Genomic DNA, 27,750 nt, shown 5'->3' with positions numbered 1-27,750 from the left:
GGGTGTCGGTCTGGCTCTGAAAGTGAAAACAAACTTCAGGGCTGCCCGTTTCAGGGAGGGAAAGCGCCACATGTTTCGTTTCTCTTTTGTTTCCGCTCCGGGAGCCCAGTGATGCGTAAAGGGAGCGGGCGAGAGCCGCCTTCCCAAGCGGGGCAGCAGGAGGAGCGCGCAAGTTCTCCGCGCCGGGCTTGAAGCCAAGGAAACTCCGGCGGGAAGGCCGAGCAAGAAGCGGCAGACGCTGCCGCCGCCCGGTGCATGCGGTGCGCCTCGCAGGAGACCTGCGAACGGGAGTCCGGTTCCCGCTGCGCCGCCAGCCGCCCTTGGAGCGAGGGGCTCGAGGTGCATCTCTCCCGCTTTCTCCTGCAGCATGTGGGGCTAAAGCCGCGATTTCCCTGCAACCCCCGGAGCAATAAATAAACATGGAGGCGACGGCTGCTACGGCTGCTGCAGAAGAGAAGCCAGGTGGCGAGGAGCAGAGCCCCCCGGGCTCCGGCGCGGAGGCCCCGCCGGATTCCTCCATGGACGCCTGCCTGCGATCTCAGGGGTTGTACCGCAAGCGAGTGGCGAAGGACGGGTCATGCCTCTTCCGAGCCGTGGCGGAGCAGGTGAGTGCGCAAGGTCTCCCTTTGCAAGCGGAGGGCGCGAGGGTCGTGAGAGGCGGCTTTGTTCGGGGAGAGGGTCTCTCTCCCTCTTCTACGAGGTCCAGCTAGAATCCCCTGGGAAGGAGGACTTTGACCTGCCGGCGCGCGTCGGCTGTCTCTGGCTTCAGGCGGCGGAGAAAGCCGGGGGAAACGAGTTGGTGGAAGTTTTTTGCGGATCTGGGCTGCGCGGTCTCCAGGGCCAAACGCGAGCGGTTAGGGGCGCAGCCGCCCAAGGAAAGGAACCCGTCCGGGAAAAAGAATCTATGTGTGGAAAGCGGAGTTCAGCGCCCTCCGCGAACTTGTTGCACTGTTGAGAGAGAGATTTGCTAGTTGCCTTTTTTTAGTTTCGAGAGAAACGATTTTCTTTCCTCCCCAGCTCTTTGGTCACCTTCCGACAAGTTGTTTCGGTTGCACCTCCCATGTTTATTATGTTCCCAGCTCCCAATTTTGTAGACTGCTATTTAAAATCTGCCGGTAAACGAAAGGAAACACGATATTTATCCTTCCTTTTGTATATGCTTGATGGGATGCTTGTATATTATTTATATACCATGGTGAAAGGGGGGGGGGGAGTTAAACTTCGGCCTCCTTAAGTGCGTAGCCTGAAAACGCAAAACGCCTTGCCTCTGGTCTGCTTTATTTCTGTTGCGGCTCAGCCGACTCGTGGATCATTTATGTCCAGACTGGAATATGGCATTCGGCCTGGGGGAAATGGGTGCAACGCTGTCTGGCTTGCAGAGTGCAAAACACCCCCAGGGCTGCTTTGAAATTAGGTCAGCTTCCTGTCGCTATAATGACTCTGCACCTTCCCAAAGCTGAATGTAGGGGACTTAGCTTGTGCTTAGTAATACTTCTAGGGGCAGTTGTGGGGCGACGGGGGGGGGGGCACAGGGTTGGGCTGTATTGTCAGATTGATTCCTGATGCTTATAACTGAATCACTTCTGAGAACACGTTTGTTTTTTTTTAAACACACACCATAATTTCCGAGTTAGATTGTTGCAACAAAAAGTCTTGTGGCACCTTGAAAAGGCTGGCAATATAATTTATAGCCTAAGCTTTTGTGAAGTCCATTTCAGCAGATGTTTTATGCCGTAACAATTTCATTAGTCCTTTTAAGGTGACGCAAGCCTGCTGGGTTGGCTTATCAGGGTTGTCAGGGAGCAGCTGAGTGAATTAAGAACTCCTGAGCAGCCTTTCTCCACCTGTGGGTCCCCAGATGTTGTGAATTAATTAGGAATCAGGTGAGTGTCTCTGTCTCTTTCTTCCCCTCCCCAGTATGGGAAGAAGGACAGAACTGAACTACTTCGCAGGATTGTTGTAAGGACAGCATAATATGTGTGCAGTGATTTGAAGCCTCCTCTGAAGCACTAAATAGCTTTGTAAAATAAGCCCACGAAAAAGGCTGGCAGAGGGAAGGGAGTTGTATTTCTGTATTGGGCAGCAAGGAGGGTTTGCTGCCCAAGGCAGGCTGCTCTGTTTCTGTGCTGGACCATCCCTCCTGCCTATTGACTCACTTTTGGGGGGGGATTTATTGAGCTTTTTTTGGGAGATCATGGGTAAAAATCCCCCCCTCAAAAAGGGAACATTATAGGCGGGGGGCAGGCTTCTGCTGGGGGAATCAGAACCTCAGTTAATTGAGCATTTTTAATGCTTTTCACTGAACGTGGGTGGCGCTGTGGTGTAAACCACTGAGCCTTGGGCTTGCTGGTCGGAAGGTTGGCGGTTCAAATCCCGTTGTTTGGTCCCAGCTCCTGCCAGCCCAGCAGTTCAAAAGCACGTCAAAGTGCAAGTAGATAAATACCGGTAGGTACCGCTCTGATGGGAAGGTAAATGGCGTTTCCGTGCACTGCTCTGGTTTCGCCAGAAGCGGCTTAGTCAGGCTGGCCACATGACCCAGAAAAACTGTCTGTGGACAAACGTGGCCTCCCTCTGCCAGTAAAGCGAGATGAGCGCTGCAACCCCAGAGTCGTCTGCGACTGGACTGAACTGTCAGGGGTCCTTTACATTTACTAATGCTTTTCAATGCTTTTTGAGGATGGGGGGGGGGGTTCAGCTATATACCACAATATAAAACCATGTAAAAAGATTGAATTGAGCAACGTCACATAACATAACATTCTTAAAATATTTTTTCTGAACTCTTCTCTCCACTCTTAAAGCTGTGATCTGGGAGAAGCTATTGCTCAGCTGGACTTGATTGAGGGTGGTGAGGCTCCCTTTTTGTGCCCTTCTTTGCCCGTTCCAACTGAGGGAACTGGTAGGACACTGAGGCAGTCATAGTTGTCAAAGTGAGATGGAGCAGCAAGGGATTATAGCTACATCTCTTACGTCTTTCAGACTGCAGGGGTGTGTTCATGTGGGAAATACCATTTTCAGTCTCTCCCTAAACCTGAGAAATAAAACCCACATAACTAAGGAAAAGCATGGACACACTTTTCACAGAGTGCCATACTTGCCCCAATTAAAATTTGGGCGGTCTACTCTTCCACTTCAGATTCCACATGTGCAGATCAGGCCTCAGTTTTTGCTGTATATTTGTCTTTTATTTTGCCTTTACTACTAAGGCAGCAGCTTTTTGACTCCTTACATTTGCGTGCATGAGCCTATGCAAGTTTGAAACTCAGTAATGTGTCTGTTCATTGGTACCAGTTCATTAAACACTTTGTTGTTGTTGTTTTTATCTGACTCCTCTAGGTTTTCCATTCCCAGGCTCAACATCTGGACATTAGGATGGCTTGTATACACTTCCTGCGCAACAACAGAGAGCATTTTGAAGCGGTAAGCAAGCAATGTTTTCATTGTGCAGGGTGTCTTATCAGGGGCAGTGCTGTTTCTCACGGCTCTGCTTTGTGGGTTTACGCCAGGTTGACAAAAAATAAAATAAAATGTTGGCTTGGGCTGATGAGGGTTGTAGTCCAAAATGGAGGGTGCCAGGTTAGCGAAGGTTGGTGTAAACAACCGTTTCCTTTCCCACTTTCCCTGGGTCTACGCTCCTTCCAACACACTCTGGCTAAGGGCAACTTTGTTTTGCTTTGATCAGATGGTTTATGGTTGCAGGACATGGGCTGAAGACACATGATGCAGTCATCTCTTAATGCAAGCTAAGCGGGTCTGAATCTGGTCAGTGCCTGGAGGAGACGCAGCCAGGGAAACCCCCTTGTACTTTGCCTTGAGTTCCACAATGGGAAGAGATAAATGAACATAGTAAATTAATAAGTGCTCTAAATAAATGCAGTGTGGTGTAGTGGTCAGAGTATTAGACTAGGACCTTGGAGATCAGGGTGCAAATCACCACTCCGTCATGAAGCTCACCGGATGATTTTTGGGCAAGTCACTTCTTCTCAGCCTAATTTACCTTACAGGGCTGTTGTGGTACCTCGGTTTATGAACTTAATCCATTCTGGAAGTCGGTTCTTAAACCGAAACCGTTCTTAAACTGAGGCGCGCTTTCCCTAATGAGGCCTCCCACCGACGGTGCCCTTCCATCGTTCGGATTCCGTTCTTAGACCAAGGTAAAGTTTACAAACCGGGACACTACTTTCGGTTTTGTGGAGTTCATAAACCGAATCATTTGTAAACAGGGCTGTTCTTAAACCGAGGTACCACTGTATAGGTATGGCTTTTGTAGATACTTCATCTGAGTCAGCTTTTTTTTCCCAGGGCACTGGAACTTGTTCTGAGGGGGTGTCCAAATACCGTGAAACCAGCATTCCTGTCAGCTGCTGCTTGCATTAGATTGCTTGCATGCATTCTTAACAGAGTAGCTGCATTTTCTCCAGTTATTGTCAATTACTTTGTTATGAACAAAAGCAGTACACATGTATGTACACTCATAGATATGCATATTTTAACTGTATGATGTGTATCTTCCTAATGTTGCAAGAGTCAGATTTGTATTGTGAACCTGCTTACTTTGGCACACCTGCCAGAAGCTTGTCATCTGGATGCATCTCTTAGATACTCATCAGTCCCAAGCTCAAAGCTTGGGAGCTTCCTCAAAGAGGGCCCATGGTTCCTGCATGCAGTGTGGCCTGAGCTGCCTTGGGGATTTTCACATCTGTATTCTTGTGGAGGAGGAAGCAGTGCGTGGCCTGGTGTATCCTCAGATGCTGCCAGGAAGAGTTTGCTGTGATTCCCGTGGCCTTGGCAATACTTTCTCAAGTTGCTTCAATAGTGGAGATGGCCACTCTGGGATGCGTCAGATCACTTTTAACATCTGTTGTGTCTTCCATGCAGATTGTGTGGCTGGGGTTGTTTTGCCTATGTGAACTGTTCTAGGCTTATTATTTCTTACATTTGGAATTGAATAGTAGACTGTTTTTGTCTGTGGCTGATTAAGTGTTATGTTGGAGAAGAAGAATCGACATAACCTTTTGTACAAAATTGCGATTGTTGCAGCCTTTATTTATGAGTAATTTGCTGAGGGTAGGCTATTTGCCAGGCAGGACTGCATTACATTAGGGATAACAACAGTGGTTAGAGTGTTGTTGGACTAGGGCCTGGGAGACCAGGGTTCAAATACTCAGCCCAGAAACTCACTGGGTAATCTTGGACCAGTCACACGCTCCCAGCCTAACTCCCTCACAGGGTGGTTGTGAGGATAAAATAGGGCAGTGGTGTCCAAACTTTTTTCAAAGAGGGCCAGATTTGATTGTTGTTGACCTTTTTTAAGGACTGAAGTTGTTGAGCTTTTTTGGGGACTTTACCCCAGGAAATAAACTGCCATGGACCAGATTAAACTGTCCAGCGGGCTGGATTAGGCCCCTGAAACAGACTTTGGACATGCCTGAAATAGGGAAAAGAATAACTGTATGCCGCCTTGAGCTCCTGGGAGGAAAGGTGGGAGAGACATGCAGTAAATGATAAATAAAAACAGTGAAGTTATTGAAGGCTTTGTTTTTGATACACAGAGTTGAATTTGTACCAGGGCTCAGCTCTGACACCTGTTTTTAATCCCAGCAATTTAACCCTGGAACATATGAAGTTCCTCTGAGCAGGTGCAGAGTGCATTTTCCTTCTCCCTTAAATCTGAGACTTGAGCAGCAGGTGGGGAACCTATTTTTAGCTTGAAGGCCTTAACGTTTTAGCAGCTGCGTGCCAATGGTTGGCAGAAACTGTGTGGAACAATGACTGTGACTTTTACTTTTGTATGGCAGGCTACATTCTAGCCATGCAGAAGGCAGAGGTTTCTATACACATAGGACATGTGAACACACCTGTCTAGGGCAGCAAGAGGGATTATCACAGTTAAAGGACACTTTTCAGCTGGATAAAAGCACCCGAGGATGGTTACAGACCAGAGAATCGTGAAGGCTGAATCAGCAAACCTTGCGGGTTGCATTCAGTCACAGAATCATACAATTGGAAAGGGACCAAAGGGTCATCTAGTCCAACCCCCTGCAATACCAATGTGGGGCTCGAACCGCTGACCCTGAGATTAAGAGTCCCTGGGCCTCTGAGGGTCCCCTGCTCTGGAAAGGCTTTCAGATCACATAGTGGGTTTCCAGACAGAGCTGAACTTTTTCTGGAATTCTGTCGAAGCTGTTTCACCACAATGCCGCTAACAAATTCTTTTCATTGTTAATATTTTACAGTTTATAGAGGGACCATTTGAAGAATACCTGAAGAGTCTTGAAAACCCTCAGGTATGTGTTGTTGGATTAAGTATGCAGTGTGTGATGTAAAGCACACTACTTGACTGCAGCTGGCTCATCTGTTTTCCCTAAATATTAATCCTGAAGTGTTCACAAGCTTTTCATGTGTCTTGGTGTTACATGTGATGTGCTCTTCACAAGCCCTGCTTAAAAAATGATTTGAGTCCATATGCGTGTTTGTGGAATTTGCAAAAGGGATAATAACAGTACGCATTACCCCATATTGATGGTGGAGGAACACACATTTTGGTTTTTTTTAAATTAATTTTTAAATTAAAATTTCCAATATACATTTATAGTGTCCAATCTAAATTTATCACATATTTTCTCTTTTAGACTTCCTTCAACCTCTCTGACAATCATCCATTATTCAAATTTTTAAATACGCATTTCCTAATTGAAATGACTTTTAAATTTTCATTTAATATCCCTAAATATAATTCTGATGAGCTGCAGCAAATGCACATTAGTCGAGGTGCGATGAAACTTTGAAAATGTTAGTCTGTTGCTGGTAACTTGATGTGTGTTCTTGAGCAACTTGGTGCCTTTCCACTGGGCTTGTGGAGAATAAGCTCTTGGTGGGCTTGGGTTCTAACTTGATGTAAAAAGTATTCTTCCTCAGTGATGGTTTTTCATTGTAATATTCCCCCCCCCCTTTGATATAGGAATGGGTCGGACAAGTGGAAATAAGTGCCCTTTCTCTTATGTACAGGTAAGAAATACTTCTACGTTTTCCTTCAGTATGAATCAAAGCAGACATTTGGCTACTGTGAAGAATTATTGTTCAAGAATTTGGCAACAATTGATGTTGCCATTTTCTTAGTGGATATATATGGTTCTGGGACTGTTTGGATGTGGATGATTGTACTGTTAATGATATTGTACTGTTAATTTTATTTTAAAATCTGTTATTAATACATTTCTCTCCTTTGCATATTCTTTTAGAAAAGACTTCATAATATATCAGGAACCAAATTCTACTCCTTCGCATGTAACTGAAAATGGCTATCCTGACAAGGTAAGAGAAGTGCTAGTATTTGCAAACTTGCAGCGCTATAGTTAGGGCAGAGCTGGTGTGCCATGTTTTGCCATGTAGGGATAATGGCATGCTACCTCTGAGCCCAAAGCAAGAGTACAGCATTATAACAATACAGTGGTACCTCAGGTTACAAACTTAATTCATGCCGGAGGTCTGTTCTTAACCCGAAACCGTTCTTAACCTTTTGCTAATGGAGCCTCCTGCTGCTGCTGCGCAATTTCCGTTCTCATCCTGGGGCAAAGTTTGTAACCTGAGGTACTACTTCTGGGTTTGCGGAGTTTGTAACCTGTGGTGTTTGTAACCTGAGGTACTACTGTACATGCTTGGCTTGGGTTAAGCTTGCTTAGCTTAGGGTCTTGAAGCCAGACTAAAACGTTGTGTTGTTAGTTTCTCCTGCATCTTGAAAATAAATATCAACAGCTTCTATGTCGGATTTGAATCAGGGCTGGAGAGGAAACTCCTCCCCCCTGTCACTTTTCCTAGTCTTAATGCTATTTCCCATACTGGGGAGGCAACTTACAAGTATTGTGCAGTAGCAGTGAGGATTTTTTTGTTCTGTTTCTTTTTTGTGTTTGTTCTGAAGCTTAATAACAATTGCATTTTTTAAAAAAAGCAGCCCTGTGCCTATGGCTGAAATCTTGGCTTGGGGATGTGATGTTTGAGGCAGGGGAAGAGTGTTAACCCTCCTCCTCTGATATCAGAGTCCCAATCTGAATTCTCCACCCCACCCAACAAACCTGCTATCAATATTCTAAAAATTCTTATCCTGGATTGTCTACATATCTGAGCCTAATAAAATTCAAGTCAACACACTTCTGTTGGGTTTCTTCTACTGCTTGAGTATATCCAGGAAACATAGACAGTATTCAGCTAGTTAAGTATAGAGTCTTGAAACAGTTCTACTTGCTAAATGTTTCTTTAAAATTGCTTTGCGGAGGTATTTGTTGATTTGGTTTTTGGTCAGTGTGTTGGTTTCTGATTGTACTGTTTCAATATTATTCTTCTGCTTCCTCTTAGGTATTGCTGTGTTTCACCAGTGGAAGCCACTACGATATTGTCTATCCGGTAGAATACACGGTCAATGCTGCTCTTTGCCAGTGTAAGTACTGATATTTTGATGGTGAGCCTTGGCAGACCCAGCTGAAGCTTCATGTTCCCATGTTCCTTGGAGACATCCATTTCCAGTGCTTACTTGCCTTAAAATTGCAGCATGGTTTGAAGGCACAACTTTCTGTGTCTTGTTTTGGTTTGAAGGTGGCCAACTTGTGGAAAGTAAGTAGGTTTGGATGGGGAGACCACATGGGAATTCATGTATGTCACCTTGAGTTCCATGTTGGAAGCAAGGAGGAATATAAATATAATAAATAAGAGGCAGTGGAATGGACTGAGAGGAGTTTTGAGCATTTGATGAAAAACTGTGTTTTCTGCCGATGGAAGGGACTCTCCAGATCAGAGCAGTTATTCTTGCATCTGGAATACAATCTGGCATTTTTGTTATAAATCTTTTTGTTGAAACCAAGAATGGCCTTTTCCTGCTTAGGAACTGGAAGCTGTATAGATATGCTGAAGTTTTACCCAGAAAGTGAATTGTAGTATTTCTCCAAAAGTACACACAAACCGAAGAATAATTGTTGCCTGCTCATGCCAAATGTGGTTATCCAAACACAGCCCTTGACTCATTAATCAGCTGAGTTTGGGCTACTTTCCCAGATTGCTTAACTCCCTTGAAGAAGTCTGCAGGACACATTGGCAGCATCAATACCTCTCAGATAGTATCCTTGATGCTTAATTTCAACATGTAATTAAAGCTCTGTAAAATGATGTCGCATGTAGAACTGTTTACGATTGTTTAAACCTGACAAACGCTGTTTTGTTGCCCTGATTAGCTATTCTGTATGAAATGCTGTACGAGAAAGTGTTTGGCGTCGATGTGAGTAAAATCTTAAAAGAACTCAGCCCCCCTGAAGTGACTAAGGATGCTGACGGAAACAGTGAAGCGTCTGATTCAGAGGACGGAGACATGGAGTAAGTCTACAAATTCAGTGTTAAAAAGCACAGGGAGTATCATGTTGGCTGAGATGTTTGATGCCTGATACAGGGATTTTTAATTTTTTAAAAATACAGTGTTTCTAAAAAACAAAGCAAAAAATTAGTAGCAACACCTGGTTCTTCCTCTGTGTCTGCTCAGAAGACATAAAAAATTCAAACTTTTACAGAATCTGTATTCCTTTAAAAACAACAACTGGATGCTTGCTGAATGGTTGCTTGCAAGTCTGATTTCAGCAGCCTGGTCAAACCAGAATACTTACATTTAAAATAAATTAGTCCTACTAATGCCAGCGAGTCTGGAATGGATTGTCTTGCCATATTCAATTGATGTTTGCTGCTTTCATAAGGGCAAAATATTTAACACCTTACCTGGCAGCCATAGGTGGCCAGGAGTTCTATCCCAGAGAGTAAGTGGCTTGGCTTTCTCTTTGCTAGACTGGGACATGAAGTGGGCTTCCTTTGTCCCCGGTGCACTTGATAGAAGGCAGATTTATTTAGCAGCCTATGTTTCCCTGGTTTTAGCCTCTTAGCAGGCTAGCAAAAAAATCTATATGTTAGTAATGTTTGTGAACTTATTTACAAAGCTGGGTGATAGTGTCAAAACAAAAATACGGAGTTTGTTGCTGTTGCAAAAAAAGCTTTTCTATACCTTTGCTCCTCACAGAAGTGAAACTGCTGCAGCCAATCATACCAATGGATTGAAGCCACCTGAAGGCAAACAGGTATATTGCTTTAATTTTTGTTCTTTAATTTCTCTCAGTTACCTATAAGGTTCTGGGTCTCTGTGTCAATGTAGCTGAGGATATTACCATTGGTGTTTAGGAGCTTGACTTAATTTCATCCAGGGAATGCTAGCTGGCATAAGGTGTACGCAAGAGAAATTTCAGTGCACTGACGCTAATGAGTGCACCGCCATAGTTCACATTGCTAAGGCTGTACTCCCACATGCACTTAACTATTTAGTGTAGGGTTACCAACACAACTATTGTGGGCGCACATGTGCCCACAGAGATCTTTCATGGTGTCATGTAGTTTTCCTTCCCCATGAAAGTAGGCTTGAAAAAAGCATCATTTTTTTCTGCAGCCAGTAGATTAGGTTTCATTGCATGAGTTGTGACCACAACAGTTTGTTCCAGTTTGCAAATGTTTCCTCAGACCCCCACAAAGGTGAGTGACCTCTGCGTTAGGAAGCAAGCCTCACTGAACACCTCACTACTTGCGTCCGAGTAAACACAGGCTTGTGCTGCAAATTGCATTTATTTTTGGTGGAATGCAAATTCTCTGATAATACCTTTTGTTTGCCTTTGAGGAAAAATATAGGTCATTCCTTTAGTCTGACCCTTAAACATCTGGTAAGAAAAAATGGGGGGGGGGAATGTATTCTGGTTGCTAAACAGTGTTTTATGTATTAAGGCCTTGGTAAGCTTTGCTCTGTGAATCAGAGATGTATCAGGCTACTTTATTTGATTTATTACAATGGATTTTCTGCTATCTGTTACAGTAAGCCTGTAACCTATACGTATTTAACTTATGCACATTCTGCTTTACACACTTGGCTAAATGAATGAACGAGGAGCAGAAAGGGAGTGACTGTCCAGGAAAAAAGGCTTTAGAAATCCTACCCGCCATTGCACCCAATGTGTTTTGGCTATATATGATTTTGGCTTTAGTGATCCTGGAATGTAAGTTGTGGTCTTACTGTGTTGCAAACAATACTTGCATTTCTGCCCAAGCTTGTTCATATCTGTGCAAAAAAATAGAGATTTTTGAAATATTAAGTGGTATGAATGCTTTTATATAAAGAAATACGTAAAGACAAATATTCCGTCGTTGCAATGGATATTCTTCCTTAATTTTTTAATGTATTTTTTATTAAATTCTTCTTTATTTCTATTACACAGCAGCTTCACAAACGTGGAAGATCCAACTCCCTTTCCTTGCCTAGAGGCGTTCTTAGGTCACTGAATCCATCAGTCTACCAAAATATTGAATATGAAGCCTGGCAGCAGTCAAAACGAGGTGAGCTCCGTAGTTTGAAATCAGTTTCTGTGTTTTTTGTTTGTTTTTCTTGTTGTATAAATAAAAAACTTCAAAAAAATTTTTTTAAAAAAGAAATCAGTTTCTTGGTGCAAGAAGAGCATCAAGCATTATTCTGTGCTCACCTGCTAGTGTATAATGACGTGTTTTCATTTTGTGCTTGCAGATCAGCAAAAGCAAGATTTCTCTATTGCTGCTGGCATGCAGTATTCCGTTGGCGATAAATGCAAAGTAGGTGACGTTGAATGTGAACCAACTCCGCTTAACTACCATTTCTTTCCTCAGTTTTGTGTGCCACTGTGGGGTTGCCACTTCTTTTCTTGATAGAAGTTTTGTGCCTTTAAAAGCAGAAATGCAAGGCTGAAATCAAACTGGGCTCCTCCCCTGGCATAGAGATTCAGTTCTGAGGGAAGCTGCTGAAATGAAAGGCCCAGAATCTCTCTAGAACAAAAAGGTGGCAATCCTTCCTATAGTTCATCCTCCTCCTTCTCTTCCCACTCTGCTTCTAAATGCTGGTCCTTTTTGAAAGTGCCAGCGATCACACCACCAAGCGTTGCACTTGATGACAGTCAGCGCGGTGCTTTTGCCTGCTACAGGCAAAGGAAATTGTGTCACCCGATGTCATTTTGATGCCTAGTAAACAGCCCTCCCCCCAAGTCAAGGTTAGTTTTCACAGGTTGATGCGAGATAAGAATCCATCCTGTCAGATCCAGTTCCCCCACTCCTGGGATTACGGTAACAAGGGTTCTGTTCTCCTAAACAGAATTACTACCTCCATAATTCTCCTTTCTGCATCTCGCAGAACTTCCAGGTATCAGCAGGAAACAGTGTTTTGTCTTGGATGTGGTTTTGAATATTAAAATGCCAGGCAAAGAAGTCCATAAGGTGGAGAATGTGTAGTACCTGTGCTGGTTGTGGTCCCATCTGCACTATAAATCTATAAAAAGTATCATGCCACTTTAAACAGTCGTGGCTTCCCAAAAATAAAATCATGGGAAGCGTAGTTTAAGGGTCCTGAGAGTTGTTAGACGATCCCTATTCCCTTCACAGAGCTACAATTTCCAGAGTTCCCTGGGTGGAGGGATTATCTGTTAAACCATACTGTGTTTCTGTGAGGGGGATAGTAGTCTCCTAATGACTCTCGGGACCCATAACAACCTTTACTTCCCAGGATTCTTTGGGGGAAGCCATTACTGTTTAATGTGGTAGGATGCTGCTCTAAATGTATAGTCCAGGTAGGGATTGTGGCTCATCTGAGTTTTGCTTCCAGACCAGTTAAATCTTTGCCCCTGGCTGTAGTAGGATTGGATTGTGAGGGATGTAGATAGGTGAGTTGATGGCGGGAATTTGTGTGGGGCTGCTGATGTGACAACAAAAGGGAAAGCAGTGTTATTCCTTATGTGGTCCCAATAGGAGATCTATGGATCTGCTTTGTGAAAGATTCCAGGATCTCTCAAACTGTATTAAGTAACTTCTCTCTTCTTGGCATCTATCAGTACTGCTTCTACTTGACACTGGCACAGTGGTTCAGGAGGAGAGACATTATTTTACAGAAACATTTCCTTTCCTCTTCATTACTCCATAGGTGCGTTTAGACCAAAGTGGAAGATTCTATAATGCTCACATCCAAGAAGTCCAGTCTCCAAACGGGCCAGTTGTTGTTTTTGTGGAAGAGCTTGGTGCCAAGTAAGTGAAACAATGTCATTTTCTGCCTAGTCAGACATCTTGGTGACTGGTGACATAGGCGCAAAAAATGACAGTAGGTGCACTAGTCAATACAAGATTCTTTTGAATCAGTCTCCAAAATCTGCAGGTATTTTTGCAGGCTTTGTGTCTGCCTGACTTCCACCAAAAGGAGCAAAGGCAATACTACAAACCAGCTCCAAACTGTGTTTCTATTTTATTTCCTCATGAGGTGGTGGGGAAGCTGTGGCCCTCCAGACGGTGCGGGACTCCAACTCCCATCATTCCCAGCCAGCATGGCCAGTAGATGGGGATAATGGGAGTTGTAATCCAGACACAACTGGTTCCCCATCCTTGTCCTAAGATGCTTTTGGAAGTGAGCCCAAGCGCTGTGGCAACGGTGTCTGTAAATACAACTGCATAAAATGGTAAGAAGGACATGGGTGGCGCTGTGGGTTAAATCACAGAGCCTAGGACTTGCCAATCAGAAGGTCGGCGGTTTGAATCCCCGCGACGGGGTGAGCTCCTGTTGCTCGGTCCCTGCTCCTGCCAACCTAGCAGTTCGAAAGCACATCAAAGTGCAAATAAATAAATAGGTACCGCTGCACCGGGAAGGTAAATGCATTTCAGTGCTCTGCTCTGGTTCGCCAGAAGCGGCTTAGTCATGCTGGCCACATGACCAGGAAGCTGTACGCCAGCTCCCTTGGCCAATAAAGCGAGATGAGTGCCGCAACCCCAGAATCGCCCACGACTTGACCTAATGGCCAGGGGTCCCTTTACCTTTTACCTTTAAGGTGGTAACATTAGCAATGGCACTTACAATGTTTGGAGAAATATGCTGTTTTAGTTCCATTTTTATAATGCATGTCAGCATTTTCTGGGAAATTCTCATAATTGAGTTGTGCAACTGACTTTCATCCGTTCCCCACCCCGTACTGCAGACCCCCAGGCCACATCCTGTTCTCTTCCAAAAGCTCCTCCAACCGCGGGCTGAGGGAAGGGGAAGGTAGCTGTAAGGCATAAATGGCTAAGGGAGAATTGGTGAAAATTGAGTGGCCCACGTCATGTGAGATGAAGTGCTTTCATCTAAGGCAAATGCTTCATTGGAGGCACTGCTATGTTTCTTCCATACAGAAAGTGATAGGCGTAGATGATGGTGTGTTTTTTTGGGAAAACATTTTCTGTTTGGGTAACTGCTTGGGGAAATGAAACATGGTCTTGGAAGGAGGGAGTGGGAATTAGTTATGTAGACTGTTTCTTGCTTGCTTCAAAGAAACACGATTGCTCAAAATGCTTCAGAGCTTGGCCGGAGCCAGAACTTGCTGATGCTGGGATGACAGGCTCCTGTTGGAGGCTAACCTAAATAGCTGGTATTGGACACAGTCTTCAGCTTCTACATCCTTTAAAGGCAGGGGTGGGGAACCCGTGAGCATCAAGATGTTTCTGGACTCCAACTCCCATCCGCCAACATGGCCAGTGGCTACGGATGTAGGGATTTGTAGCCCAGCAACAGACGCCACAGGTTCTCCCTGTCCCTGCTTGGAAAGAAATCTCTTAGTTTTATAAGGAGTTAGTAGATCATGGCCTGGTGGACCACTAGGCTTTCCAGCATCTGGCTGGAATGAGCTGATAGTGGCTTTAGAAGTTTAATGTTGGAAAACGACTGCCTTTAAATATTGCCTGTTCGTATTTTATTGTATGTCTTGTTCTTCAGTGTTTCTTCCTGTGTGAAATATAAACGTAAGAATTGTCGATACACAGTCCCCATTGGAGGATTTGTGTGAAGTCAGGGCATGGGAGGGGATCAAAAATGAAGGCAGTTTTTTAAATGGCAGTTTTAAACAATGGCAAAGGTTTGAATTGAGCAGGAATGGAGGGACACAGGAGCGATGAGGGAATGGAGGGTTGGGGTGAGGTGTAAAGGGAGGTGGTAGTTGGGGTTGGTGAGCAGGAGCTCTTGGTAATATATATTTATTGTAAACCATTCTGAGCTATGCTGTTGGGGTTTTTTTTTTGAGTTGCAGCACACAGTGCCATAGCATTGGTGATTGCCTTCTCTTCTCCCCTGTAGGCATTCCGTACTCCTGAAGAACCTTAAGCCAATCCCACAAGCAGCTCCTCTGGAAAGCTGGAACACTGTGCCAGGGAAGAAGATAAAAAAGCCAATTTCACCCCATGGGCAGTTTAGTCATTTTGGTAGGTTTCCTTCCGCTTTTGCATATTGTACAGACTTTTTTTTTTTTTTTGCCAAGCAGCCTGCCTGTGATAAATCCGGCAAACTCTTGTTGTTTCAGATGGAGACTTCAGAGGGTCAAAGAATTCAAACAAGGCAATGAAAAACGCATCAGGGCTACCTCCTCGACTGCATGGCACGAGGCAGCATCACATGTCCTGCCCTGGGATTTATTTCCAGCAAACCTCTCCTGAACACAGCACTCCAGGCAGAAATCCCTCTCAGGCATTAAGGTGAATTCAACCTGTTACTAAAACCTCTTAATTTGGAGGGCTTGGTATTTTATTCTTGGTGCTTTTAATAATTTAGGGACCACAACTTCCGAACGTTCATGAATATTCTAATATAGGGCTGCTTCCTGCTCAGAAGCTTCCTCTCATTGTCAGATTTCTGATCTTGAGAGGAGTGCTTTTATAGCAATAACTATTGTGATGACCTGTGAGTTTCCCCCCAAGAGATAGATGTGCCCCTCAGTCCTAGCAGAGGTGTGAACATTGGTCCTGAGGCAGTTAACAGTCTGCCAATCTTTGAATATGGGTGAGTTTGTTCCAGTGGGGTGAGGCTTTAGATTGGTGGTGTGGGAAAGGTTAGTGTGGATGAACCCATAACCTGGCAGTCGCTTCCCTCCCTCTTAAAAAAAAAAAAGTCATTTAGCCATTGCGTCTCATGAGGTGTACAGTACCTTAATTGTATTTTCTAAATCAAACTCAACTGAGCATTTGAATAATTATGGGAGCGGGTATTATACCTGATGTCCTTTTGGAAAAGGAGCTATTTAAACTGTTTAAGTGGCTGTAAACCATTTCTTCCCCTCTTCAGAAGGGCAGGCCGTGAGAGAACAGAAGACTTGGAGTATACGAACAGCAGAGATTGTAACTACTTTGGCCTTTCTCCAGAGGAGCGCCGGGAGAGAGAGGCCATAGAGGAAACGCATTCACTTTATGAGATTCAGTTCTGGGATGAAGTTGCCTTTCCTGCGCTTTCGGTACGTGTGCAGGACACAGAATGCTTCTTGGAGCGCACTGTTTCCTTGCTCAGTGAATGATGAAAATGAGTTGCAAAATCAGTGCTGCTTCTCTTCTCACCCCTACAGCGTTAACCTGGTATATCTTTTTATGACAGTTTTTAAGGATGGTGTAGATATAGTGGTATCATAACAGAAGAGACACAGTGCAATAATCCCCACCCCCCACCGAAAATACCCAACCAGAAGAACCAACACTGTGGAACGTTTTGCTTCTAGAATAAGAGAGGTTCTGGGTAACAGTGGTGCCAAGTAGATTTATGTTCCTGCCTAGCACACATGGGTGGACTAAAGCCAAAGTATTAAAGATGCCACCCACAAGACAAACACATCAGAGGCGAGGAAGCATAATTTAACATGGGTGGATTTGTTTGTATTCTGTTCAATTTTTCTGCTACAAAACTGGGCACACACAAGTCATAAAACATGATAAAACATGCTCCTCACGTAATCTCCACAACAACTCTGTGAGGTAGGTTAGGCTGAGAGGCAGGCCCGAGGTCACCCAGTGAGCTTTGTGGCCAAGTGGGGGATGGAACCCAGGTCTCCTGACACTGTACTCTCACACTGGTGAGTATACGCTCATGGTAGTAACCTGCCCGCCAACTACTGGTGGGTGGGCACCCACAGAGTGGGTGCTCTCAATATCACTGGAGACCCCCACCAAGGGCAGTTTGCTTAGGAAATCTGGAACTGGGCCTGTCTGCTTCTGTTTCTTTCTTTAATTAAGGAGTTTAGCCGGGGGGGGGGGGGCGGATTCGTGGAATAGGTAAAGGTAAAGGGACCCCTGACCTTTAGGTCCAGTCGTGGCCAACTCTGGGGTTGCGGCGCTCATCTCGCTTTATTGGCTGAGGGAACCAGCGTACAGCTTCCGGGTCATGTGGCCAGCATGACTAAGCCACTTCTGGCGAACCAGAGCAGCGCACGGAAACACCGTTTATCTTCCCACCAGATCGGTACATATTTATCTACTTGCACTTTGACGTGCTTTCAAACTGCTAGGTTGGCAGGAGCAGGGACCGAACAACGGGAGCTCACCCGTTGCGGGTATTCGAACCGCCAACCTTCTGATCGGCAAGTCCTAGGCTCTCTGATTTAACCCACAACGCCACCCACGTCCCTTAGATTCATGGAATAGTGTGGGGTTATTAGTAGTACTGGAGGTTAGGGAGGTTAGGGCTTTGTAACTACCGTAAGCCAGCAAGATATTAGCCATCATTCCTCTGGCATTCTATTCTGCTGAAACTGTTCTTCCTCTCCCTCATCTCTTCCACCCCCAAATGAGAAGGACAGAAGAGTGTCATAAAATATAACAACAATCCAGGTTTTCAGTTATAATCTGTGGAAGCTACCAGATGTTGTCCTCATACTGGACAGAATACAATAAATCATGGAACATATATTTTAAACACTTCCATTTCATACATGGTGCTCCCACGGTGCCACTTTTAGAATTGAGGCTGGGGGCGGTCAAAAGCCATTTGTGATGCAATGAGAGCAACTGCTTTGCAATGGTGGGGGAAGGTTTTTTGTTTTTAAAAAGCAACCCCACCGGCTGCACCTAAAATGGCTTTTTGGATCTTGGCCACTGTGATTTGTCTCCTAGTTAAGCAGCTACCGAGAACCTGTTATACATTCATAATGGTATAAATCGCTTAGTTGGCTTACAGGACCAGGATGTGGTGGTTTTTGGAATTTTCTGGTGATAGAAAGGCAACTGTGACCGAAGGAGGTCCTTTGTGTGGGGGTTTCCCACTTTTGAGATGGTTACTCTTCCCACCCACCCCATTTTTAATGGAATTTAACCTACATTTTAAAGCATCAGATTTGTAATTTTAAGGCTGTAGTCTTCAGCACAGTTAGTTTTCATTGGTGGGTAACGTGTAGTTTTCCATATGTTCTTGGAACTACAGCTGCTGCCATCCCTGATCATTGGCTGTGATGTTTGGGACTGGTTGTTGGGAGTCGAAGTCCATCAACATTGGGAGGGTCACAGATTAGGCATCACTGTTTTGTAGGAACTTGTCTCCCCCTCCCCTTTTAATGTATTGAGGCTTCACACAAATAATGTATTGGGGCTAGGACAAGGGGCATTTTCATCTTATACCAATGAGGAACTCAGTTAAGTAGAGCTTATACAGTGGTACTTTGGGTTACAGACGCTTCAGGTTACGGACTCCGCTAACCCAGAAATAGTACCTCGGGTTAAGAACTTTACTTCAGGATGAGAACAGAAATTGCATGGTGGCGGCGCGGCAGCAGTTGGAGGCCCCATTAGCTAAAGTGGTACCTCAGGTTAAAAACGGACCTCCAAACTGAATTATTTTCTTAACCCAAGGTACCACTGTACTAGTAGGAGAGCAGTGTTCAAGGTCTTTTCAGGTGGTAGGACTCTGCTATGACTGTTATGACCAGGTCCTGTTGATAAAAAATGTGGCACACATTAGTTCTTAGTTTTTAAAAAACCCTCAATTCTTTCAGAACCCAGCAGTGTCTCAGGTAGCTACTCAAACTACTGATAACACTGGATGGAGAAAACACCGAGCATCTAATGGAGGAGGAGGAAGAAGAAGAAGTAGTTTGAAAGAAGAGAAGGGGAAAAGCAAAAACATGGAAGCAAAAGAGGAAAAAGGTATAAAAAAATGGAAAATGGGTTTAAAACTGACACATCCTTAGTCGAAGCTCTTCTGTAGCTTTTGTGAAATAAGGAAGATACGCAATATGAGGGCATTTGGGTCAGGGTGGGGATTATTTTCCATGGGTCAGCAAACTTTTCAGCAGGGGGCTGGTCCACTGTCCCTCAGACAATGTGGTGGGCTGGACTATATTTTGGGGAAAAAATGAACAAATTCTTATGCCCCACAAAAAACTCAGAGATGCATTTTAAATAAAAGGACACATTCTACTCATGTAAAAACACTAGGCAGGCCCCACAAATAACCCAGAGATGCATTTTAAATAAAAGGACACATTCTACTCATGTAAAAACATGCTGATTCCAGGACTGTCCGCGGGACAGATTTAGAAGGCGATAGGGCCGGATCCAGCCCCCAAGCCTTAATTTGCCTACCCATGCTTTAAACACTTGTCGAGTTTTGGGAAAAGCAGCTGAACGGTATTTTAAATGGCGATACAGTGTAGCAACCTTCTCTATCCATCATCAACAGCTAGCTTGACCACTGGGGAGGGATGATAGGAGTTGTACTCCAATAACATCTGGGGAACCTAAAGCATGAAGTCTGCATCATAATATATTGACTTCATTAACGGTACTTTTTATTTTCCTGTTGCAGAATCTAACCCTGGGCAGATCCTCATAGATCAGAATTTTGAGCCAAAAATATCTGAGGTAATAACTCAAAATTTGATGAGCTGTGATGTGTACTGCAAAAACTCGTTCAGAAAACGAAAACTTATAAAGCAACTGTGTTATGTCCATTTTGACTTCCAGAACCATGGAGAAGCTTCACGAATATCGCCTCCCTCAGGTCATGGGGATTCGCAATCCCCATTTTTGGAACAAGTAAGAGATTTTGTGCTTAAATTCTACCACTCTTTTTGGTGGCAAACGTAGCTTCCTCTTTTCCTTCCTATCGTGGGTTCAGATTACAGCAGAATGCCTCGTATTCCCGGGTGCTGGTTGGTTGGAACTTTGGGCACAATCGCCACAAACAGCGTTTGGGAAGAGCTGATTTAGCAGGATGAGGATTTGTTTGGGGTGCACACTATTAGTAAGAGAGCAATGCCTTAAGTAAGGAAACTCTGACCTGGTTTAGTAATGGATGCTGAGCCCCTCCACATAATAGATATCTTAGACCGGATCTAGTGCCACTTGATTCCCATCACTTGGTAACTGTAAAACTGCTCACCGGCTCACTGAATCCACCTGGAGTCGCATATGCTGTGTAGCTGACTTGGTCAGCTCAGAGTGCTATGATGGCTAATTGGAACCAATGGGTCCAGAAGCAGTGTACCTGTGAACACCAGATGCTAGGAATGAACAGGGAAAGATGGTGACTTTCATGCCCTACTAGTGCCTGTTCTTGGAAGCATCTGGGTAGGGTTCGGTAGGGTCTTCTATTGTCTATTTGCCGTAGACCTATCTTTCCTGCCTTTGGTCAAGAAGGCTCAGTCCTCATGCACAACTAGTTGTGTAAGAAAGCTGTCATAGAAAGCTGTTCCGGGAAGTATTTAGTGTGTGATGTTGTATCGTGTTTTTACTATTTTTTGTTGGGAGCTCCCCAGAGTGGCTGGGGCAACCCAATCAGATGGGCAACATAATAATAACAATAAAAACAAATTAGTAATAGTTGGTTTATATTTTGTATGAGTTTGTACTTTGGGGCTGCAGCCCTGTGTTCGCTTAACAGGGAAGTAAGACTGGTTTAACTTGGTGAGACTTCTGAATAAATGTCCTTTGAGCTGACTTCAAAGTTATTATGATACCTGCTCATTCCTGGAAAGGAGGGTATGTTGAGTTTTGCCACTGAGTTAAATTTTTCTCTTGGTTGAGCATTTGATTTGGAAACATTTCTAAGTTTTCTCTGTGGTGTCTTCGTATTGCAGAGCTTCCAGGAACACATACCAGGCGTGACGACTCCTCCATCTTTGGCCTTTCACGAGATGCATTTGCCTCCTCCAGTGCCTTCTGTGCCAGCCGTTGTGCCAGCTTGGCCAAATGAGCCAACAACCTATGGACCAACAGGTTTGGAAAAATAAATAGCTTGCTCACCCAAAAGGAACGAGGTCCTTTAATGTCATACCTTGCTATAAAATGGTTCTTAAAAATCTGTCATGTAAACTGCTAATACAGACTAGATATTTTTTTAAGAGACATTATCAACATTAAGTACTTTGCCTATCGGATCTCAGGGTGTCTGGTTGTTACGGTAATCCCACAATCCCTGTATTTTACACTTGATCAATCCACATCTCGTTCCACAAACTGACTTTTTAATTTGTTCTTGGTGTTACTCTTACCTAGATCTAGACAATTTTCTGTGTTCTTTTTTTTTTGTTTTTCCACTCTTTGTGTCTTAGGTCTTCCACCTCAGATACCAGTGACCTCAGTGATGCCGACGCCGGTGACTGGACTAGATCCCTCTCTGTCCCCAGTCCATGTGACCTCCAGTCCAGTTACTGGAATTCCAGTATCTCTCCAAGCAGTGAACCAGTCTCTAATGCCTGTGCCTCAAACCGTGAACCTTTACCAGGACCCACTTTACCCTGGATTCCCTCTAAACGAAAAGGGGGAGCGAGTCGTTACACCACCTTACTCCTTGTGCAGCACAGGGGAGGATCTTCCCAACGGTAAGGGGAAGGAACTTGATCACCATAGCTCCAGGGGAATATTGTTGTTAAGTTTGGTCAAAATCTAGGTTAGGGGTGGGTGAGTGTAACTTGGGGAGCAAGCATCGGCTGTCTTAAAGCAGCCAAAAATAGAATTATATAGGAAACTTTCTAGCCTTGCATCAATTAAGTTCCTCTGAGAGTAGGCCAGAGGCAGCATGCCCCATTTTGCCACTTGAGGTGAATCAAGCAAGTTCTGTGTCACCTGCCGCTGCTGCACCACAGCCGCCACAGAAGCAGTGCTGATTTCCAGCAAGATCTCGGAATCTCGCTTCCCCACCAGTGGCAGAGGTGGTGGGGTTTGTGGTGTGCTCAGGGGGGTGCCACCTGAGGCTTCTTCTGCCTGAGGCGGCTGCTTCACCCTGCCTCATGTATGAGCCAGCCCTGGAGTAGACCGTTGAAATTAATGGGCCAAAGTTAGTCATGTCATAAATTTAAGCGGGTGGTATTCACCTGTGTTTTTACTCAATTAGACCCATTAAGGACCGCAACCATTAATTTCAATAGGTCTACTCTGAGTAAAGAATAGTTGAAGATCCCCCCTCAGTGGATTTACTCAAGAGTTTGGCCAACAGAGATAACGCTGCATCCTCATTTCTGGCTTCTATATGACTTATAGCGTGCAGTTCTAGTTGTGCTTACTCCCACTGTGTCCAACAAGGCTTACTCCCAATTTAATGTGCTCAGGATTGGAATTTGACTGGTCTGTTGATAAGCTTGCCATTCAAGAAACATACGGGCTTGTAGGAAATTGTGCGTGGGAGCAACAATGAGGATTGAAAGGTCTATAGGGAATCTGTGGCTGTTCAACACCATATTACTTTGCAAGGATAGGTGTACACTAGATTATCAACGGAATGAAAAATGTGTCAATAGTTCATAGAGGTTACTGCCCTCTGGAGCAGTGTTCTTTCTTGTCTTCCATCTCATTGCCTAATTTGGTCAAGTTTTGTAACCCTCCCTAAAAATATGTGTAAGCAATACACTTAGTCAGTACTGCAAGTCTTCTGTATGTCATAGATTCAAGTCCTTTATTTAAGTGTGGCATTAAACCTTGAGTTGATTCCCAGGCCATACTACAAGACAGTAATCTCTTTTGCATGCAATACTAAGCCAGTGTCTGGTTCGTGGTTTATCTCCCACAGACAAACAGGTGGAATGCTGTAGAACATACCTTGGCTACATTTGGTGGTACACCTGAAATTGAAAAAAACCTTAAGACCAGTTTCAGATACAATACTAAGCAAAACCATGAGTTAGCAGCAGCGACAGCATGAGCAGAGGAGGAGCAAAGTGGTCACTATCTTCTCTCTCAGAACTCAGTTTGTGCTATGAATCAGTAGAAATGAAAAGCTTTAGATGAGGTAACACAGTTCTAATAGTGACACACACACACACACACGAATTGGGGGGAAACCCTTTGAATTTGTTTTGCTTTTTCCTTTTCTCAGATAAAAATACCCTCCGGTTTTTCTTCAACCTTGGTGTAAAGGTAAGTTATCTGTATTTTCCACTTTAGTATTGCAGAACCAAAATATGCATGAGCCCAGATTTCTTTTTCAAAGAAGTAGCAGTTTTAGAAAAATTGAATGCCTCAGGATTCTGGTTGTTTTGAAGTTGGAACAGCTCATCTCCGAAACAACTAAAAAAATCATCAAGTCCTTTCATCTTTCTGAAGGGTATTTTACTTTCTTGATTGCTTGCCTTTTGGCCATAATGACTCCCAAGGCGGTTCATAGTAAAAACGTAAGTGCTTTACTGTTAAAACAAGTCAAAAGTAGGTTGGTGACAAGTAGGTGGGTTGTAACCACATAAACTTACGGAAGGTGTCAGGTTACACATACAGCCCGTATGCGCTGGGGGTTTGGCTTCCTTGTGGTTTCTCCACCTGCTCATGGAGCAGATAGTGGAGTAATTACTATATTTGGCTTATGCTCAAAGGCATTTGGACATGTTAAACTTATATTAACATGGAAAAGTCTCATTGAAATGTAAAACAATGGAAAGACTATCTGTTTAGAACTAACTTTGCACATCTAGCATGCCTACTGTTAGGGGCAGGTTATGCCTGTGTTGAGAGTGTGGTCTTATTTGAGCCGATCACATCTCAGCTTAATAAATCAATATAAGAGCACACCATTTGGCTGTACATGCATCCCAGCCCCTTGAATCCTCAACCCTCCCTTCATAGCGTAGCCAAGCAAATGACAATTTGCTTTTAACAACTCGGAACTTTTTGTATTGTCCGAATTGGAGAACTATGGTTAACAGCTTTGAAACAAGGCAGGAGATGAAATCCATAATTTGAAGTTGGCTTTCATATCCTAGCTTCTTCTAGTATAGTTGGCCAGAGTTTCTTGGTCCAGATGAAAATGAAAACTTGTGTTGATGGAAAACTTCCTAGTTAGCAAAGAGAGGCTTTAACATCTCACCAACCCGCAGTCTTTCAGGACAGATGTGCTGCATAAAATCTATCATCAGGTAGGATAAAATCCAAATGCACCCTGTTGCACCACCTGCTGGTTGCAAATAGTAAAGTAGTCCCAAGAAGCAAGTATTTATTCTGCTCAGCTGTACCACAACAATCTCCCTGTATGAGGGGGGATTGTAATAGTGTGGCCGTCACCTTAACAAATAGTTAAAATTATTGCTGTTCTATTAAGAGTGCTTCTGGGAGACCCAGAAGAAAAACCTTAACCCCATTTAGGAAGGTTTGCCAATATGTGGGGGCTACTTTATAAGGGGACACCTTTAGCTTAGTAATGTGAGTTAATGTAATGATATGCCATTGAGGTGTCATGCATTAGGGAAAATAACCTATGCACATTAGAACTGTAACTGGATGATGTTAACCAACATACTGCATTAGGCATGAAAAACAAGAACTTGAAAAACTAGATCGAGGATTTTTCGTGTGAAGGTTCATCCAAGTTTTCCTTGTTTGCGTTTCTGCAGGCGTACAGTTGCCCCATGTGGGCCCCTCACTCGTATCTATACCCTCTTCATCAGGCTTGCCTAACAGCCTGCCGAATGTACCCGAAGGTGTCCCTGGCAGTGTATTCCCACAACCCTTGGATGCAAGAGGTTTCTTTATCTCAGAACGGAAACGAAGCTGCCCGAATAGACGGACACTTGCCTGGGCAGAATGAAGTCGGAATGAATGGCCAAAGTCCGCAGGCTGACACCCGGCCTCCATCTGTGCCCCTCTTCATACCGGCTGCTCAGGTGCCTGAAAGCCAAGGACTGGTCTGTGTCGAGTCTGAGAATCTAGGGCAAGGCCTTCCGGCTGAATACGACGAGTCCTTCGGGGGCCAAAGCGTGTTCCCACAACCTCCGTTTGGGCAGAATCAATTTCTAGGACCTGTTCCTGTTGCACCAGTGTACTCTCAACTTTGGTATGGGTACCCTGTTCAGGGCTATGTTGACAATTCTGGGGTGAGACAAGTGGTTGTGCCTCCTGTGGACAAGAGAGCTGATGCCAGCTTGCCTAAGGAGGGCCTTGCTGCAGCGACGGGATACGCCGAGTCGTTTCAGAAGGCAAGGAGTGAAAACTGCAGCCAAGGCTCACCTGTCTCTGCAGCCACTGCAAAGAGTGACTGTAATGTTCTGAATAAAACCTCAACCAGAGTGCCTAGGGAGAAGCAGGCTTGTCCTGCTGCGCCATCTGCCACACAAGCAGAGTCTCCACTCCAAAACCCATCCACAGAGATGCAGGACAGCAGAAGACAGGTGGTGTCAACGCCAAAAAGAGAATCAAAAAACTCTTCTTTTAGCCATAAAGAGAAGAATGACCAAGCCAGTGCAGGCCTAGAGGATTGTCGGGTACAAAGGCCAAGGGAAGAGAGTTCTGAAGATGAGCATGAAGTGTGTGATATGCTGAGGAGTGGCCGGTCAAAACAGTTTTATAACCAAACTTATGGAGGTGGCAGAAGGCCTAGAGGTGAATGGGGCTACCCTCCTGGACGGGGGGGATACCATTACTCAAGAAATGAAGAAACCTGGCGGGGGGCGCATAGCAGAAGCAGAGATGATGGCTTTCAGTATCACCGCAATTATAGAGGAAGGCCATATCGGAATGACAGAAGAAGGGCAAACATGGGAGATGGTTATCGTGGGCAGCAGTTGCCTTAAGAGCACTTCTTCCGGAAGGCTTCAACATGCACGAGAATGTTGACAGCTGAAATGTGCCCAAAGGTTTCCCCTCTTTGTTTTCTTTAAAGAGCAGAAATCCCTTTTCTATTTTTGAAGAGTGATGTGAGGCCCAGGGGGAATAACCTCACGAGGGTTAAATAACTTTTGGAAATTAAAAATAAATAAATGCTAGTTGAGTTTATTTAAATTCCGAAAACTATATAAACTGTTGTGTTTAAAATATTGAAAGGTAGGTTTGGTGTTTGGACTTTTTCTTTGGAATTTATAATAGAAAAAAGTGGCTACAATGGAAACCTACTGCAGTTGAGTATTTTGACAGATGACAGTGAAGAATGTTGAACCAAATAGAATGTATGTCCTCGCATACTGCCTCTTGGGTCTAAACACTTGTAGCTTCCTGGACAGTTGACTTTGATGTGCTTCCAATCCAAAGGCCTTTCATCTCAAAAATCTGTGAAACTTGAACATGTGAGGTTGAGTTTTGCTTCAGTTAAGATGCCACATACGGTAGTCAACTATCCTTGTGTGTCCTAGGTGGCTGATAGTGTCTTACTGATAGGGGTATATATTTTTTAATTTTATAAAGCATTTCTTGTACTTGTAAAAAGCAATCAAGAATACTAGTGTATAAACTGGTAGGAAGTTGTTGTGAATTCTTCCAGGCAGTCTTAACACTGGTATGATTGTAATGGTGCCTATGCCAACTATGTACCCTCGACAAAAGTACATTTCCAAAATAGTTTTGCAACTGTTACAACAGAACTTTTAAGATACTTTTGCACTGACAAATCCTTAAAACACTTGCTGTGTGAGAAATGCATGGGCTAGATCTAAGCTTCCCTTTTCTGTTTAAGCAAGGCTTAGGCAGTGAGTTGCTGTTAAGCCTCATTTGCCTGCCCCTTTACATTGTGGAAATGTTTGTATTGTTTGTTCTTTCCTTTTTTTAAAGCCTCCTTCCTGCCTATATATAAAAAAATATATAAAGCCTGGTTACCCATCTTTGAGTGGGAGATTTCTAATTTACATTACACTTTCAATCTGGTTGCTTTATTTTGCCTTACAAAGCACTGAAATATGTGCTCCATTTTTTTCCTCTGTAAAGTTGAACTGTGTATATTTGTGTGTGTATATCAGTGGAGAAGGTGATGGCTACTGCTATTTTGTGTCCAAGAGATTGTATAACTTCCATCAGGAGACTTGAATGATACTGTTTATGGATACCCTTCTGATGCATGCTATAATTAAAAAAGTTTTGTTTTTTCTGAATTTCTTTATATGGTGCGAGTGGTTTTTAAACATCTACTTGATAACTAGATGTAAGTGAAACTCAAGTGTAGACTAGGAAGCTGAGTAAAGTTTAGCTTGCAACAATTTTGCAACTAAAGCTTAATACCTAGTTTAAAAAATACCCAGGAATAGTTGGGCTTGGCAGAGCATATTTTCTCCCCCCTCCCCCCAAAGATGTACTCTGCCAAGCCCATATTCCCAACATGTTTGCACTTCTGTCTCAGTGATGTTTATATTGGCTTGGTCAGAATGGAAGATGGCAGGATTCACAAGGATGTGCTCTTTGGGGAGCTGGCAGCAGGCCTGTAGCCAGACAAACTGTATTATAGCCTGCAAATGTGACATGAAGGCTGACGACATTAACCCTGCTATGTGGGATCCCTTGCAGATAACTTCAGTGCTTGGAGACCAGAGGAGAAATGACTGCTGGGAGGAGCACGGAGAGAAGAAACGTAATGGTGCACATGTAACAGCGGAAATGGATGCCTTCAACTGCCCCCAGCTTCAACAAAACATTTCTCTCCTGCATTGGTCTCCAGCCACAGCAAGTGCTGTAACACTCCAATAGTTTGACTTCCCCCCTATTGGTGCACTAGCTGTG

The 27,750-nt window shown here is 44.1% G+C and overlaps 1 protein-coding gene across 2 annotated transcripts; it reads left to right on the top strand.

The window, feature by feature from the left end:
* Positions 1-27,128, top strand: OTUD4 (OTU deubiquitinase 4). Of its 2 annotated transcripts, none has more exons than XM_082237552.1 (21): positions 1-605; positions 3,337-3,420; positions 6,237-6,287; positions 6,962-7,008; positions 7,242-7,314; positions 8,353-8,434; positions 9,222-9,360; positions 10,049-10,106; positions 11,286-11,403; positions 11,588-11,652; positions 13,007-13,107; positions 15,176-15,300; positions 15,399-15,570; positions 16,157-16,322; positions 18,843-18,993; positions 19,655-19,710; positions 19,813-19,884; positions 20,928-21,066; positions 21,402-21,671; positions 23,162-23,202; positions 24,666-27,128. In XM_082237552.1, the coding sequence occupies exons 1-21, from the start codon at positions 420-422 to the stop codon at positions 25,839-25,841; spliced, it is 3,372 nt and encodes a 1,123-aa protein (XP_082093678.1). In that variant the 5' UTR covers positions 1-419; the 3' UTR covers positions 25,842-27,128. The 2 variants fall into 2 exon arrangements, with proteins under 2 accessions (XP_082093678.1, XP_082093679.1); XM_082237553.1 differs by lacking the exon at positions 1-605 and adding an exon at positions 1,860-1,883.
* Positions 27,129-27,750: the final 622 nt, after the last annotated feature.

The sequence above is a fragment of the Podarcis vaucheri genome (genome assembly GCF_965113315.1).
Source record: "Podarcis vaucheri genome assembly, chromosome: 9".
In the NCBI taxonomy this organism is placed as follows: Eukaryota; Metazoa; Chordata; class Lepidosauria; order Squamata; family Lacertidae; genus Podarcis; species Podarcis vaucheri.
This window is presented reverse-complemented; position numbering and strand designations above follow the sequence as displayed.

Bases quoted from the DNA above. Each gene is read 5' to 3' on its own strand.
- OTUD4 (XM_082237552.1), top strand. From the start codon at position 420: ATGGAGGCGACGGCTGCTACGGCTGCTGCAGAAGAGAAGCCAGGTGGC. The intron at 9,361-10,048 runs GTAAGTCTACAA...TGCTCCTCACAG, and splicing joins TCAGAGGACGGAGACATGGA to AAGTGAAACTGCTGCAGCCA. The intron at 16,323-18,842 runs GTACGTGTGCAG...CAATTCTTTCAG, and splicing joins TTGCCTTTCCTGCGCTTTCG to AACCCAGCAGTGTCTCAGGT.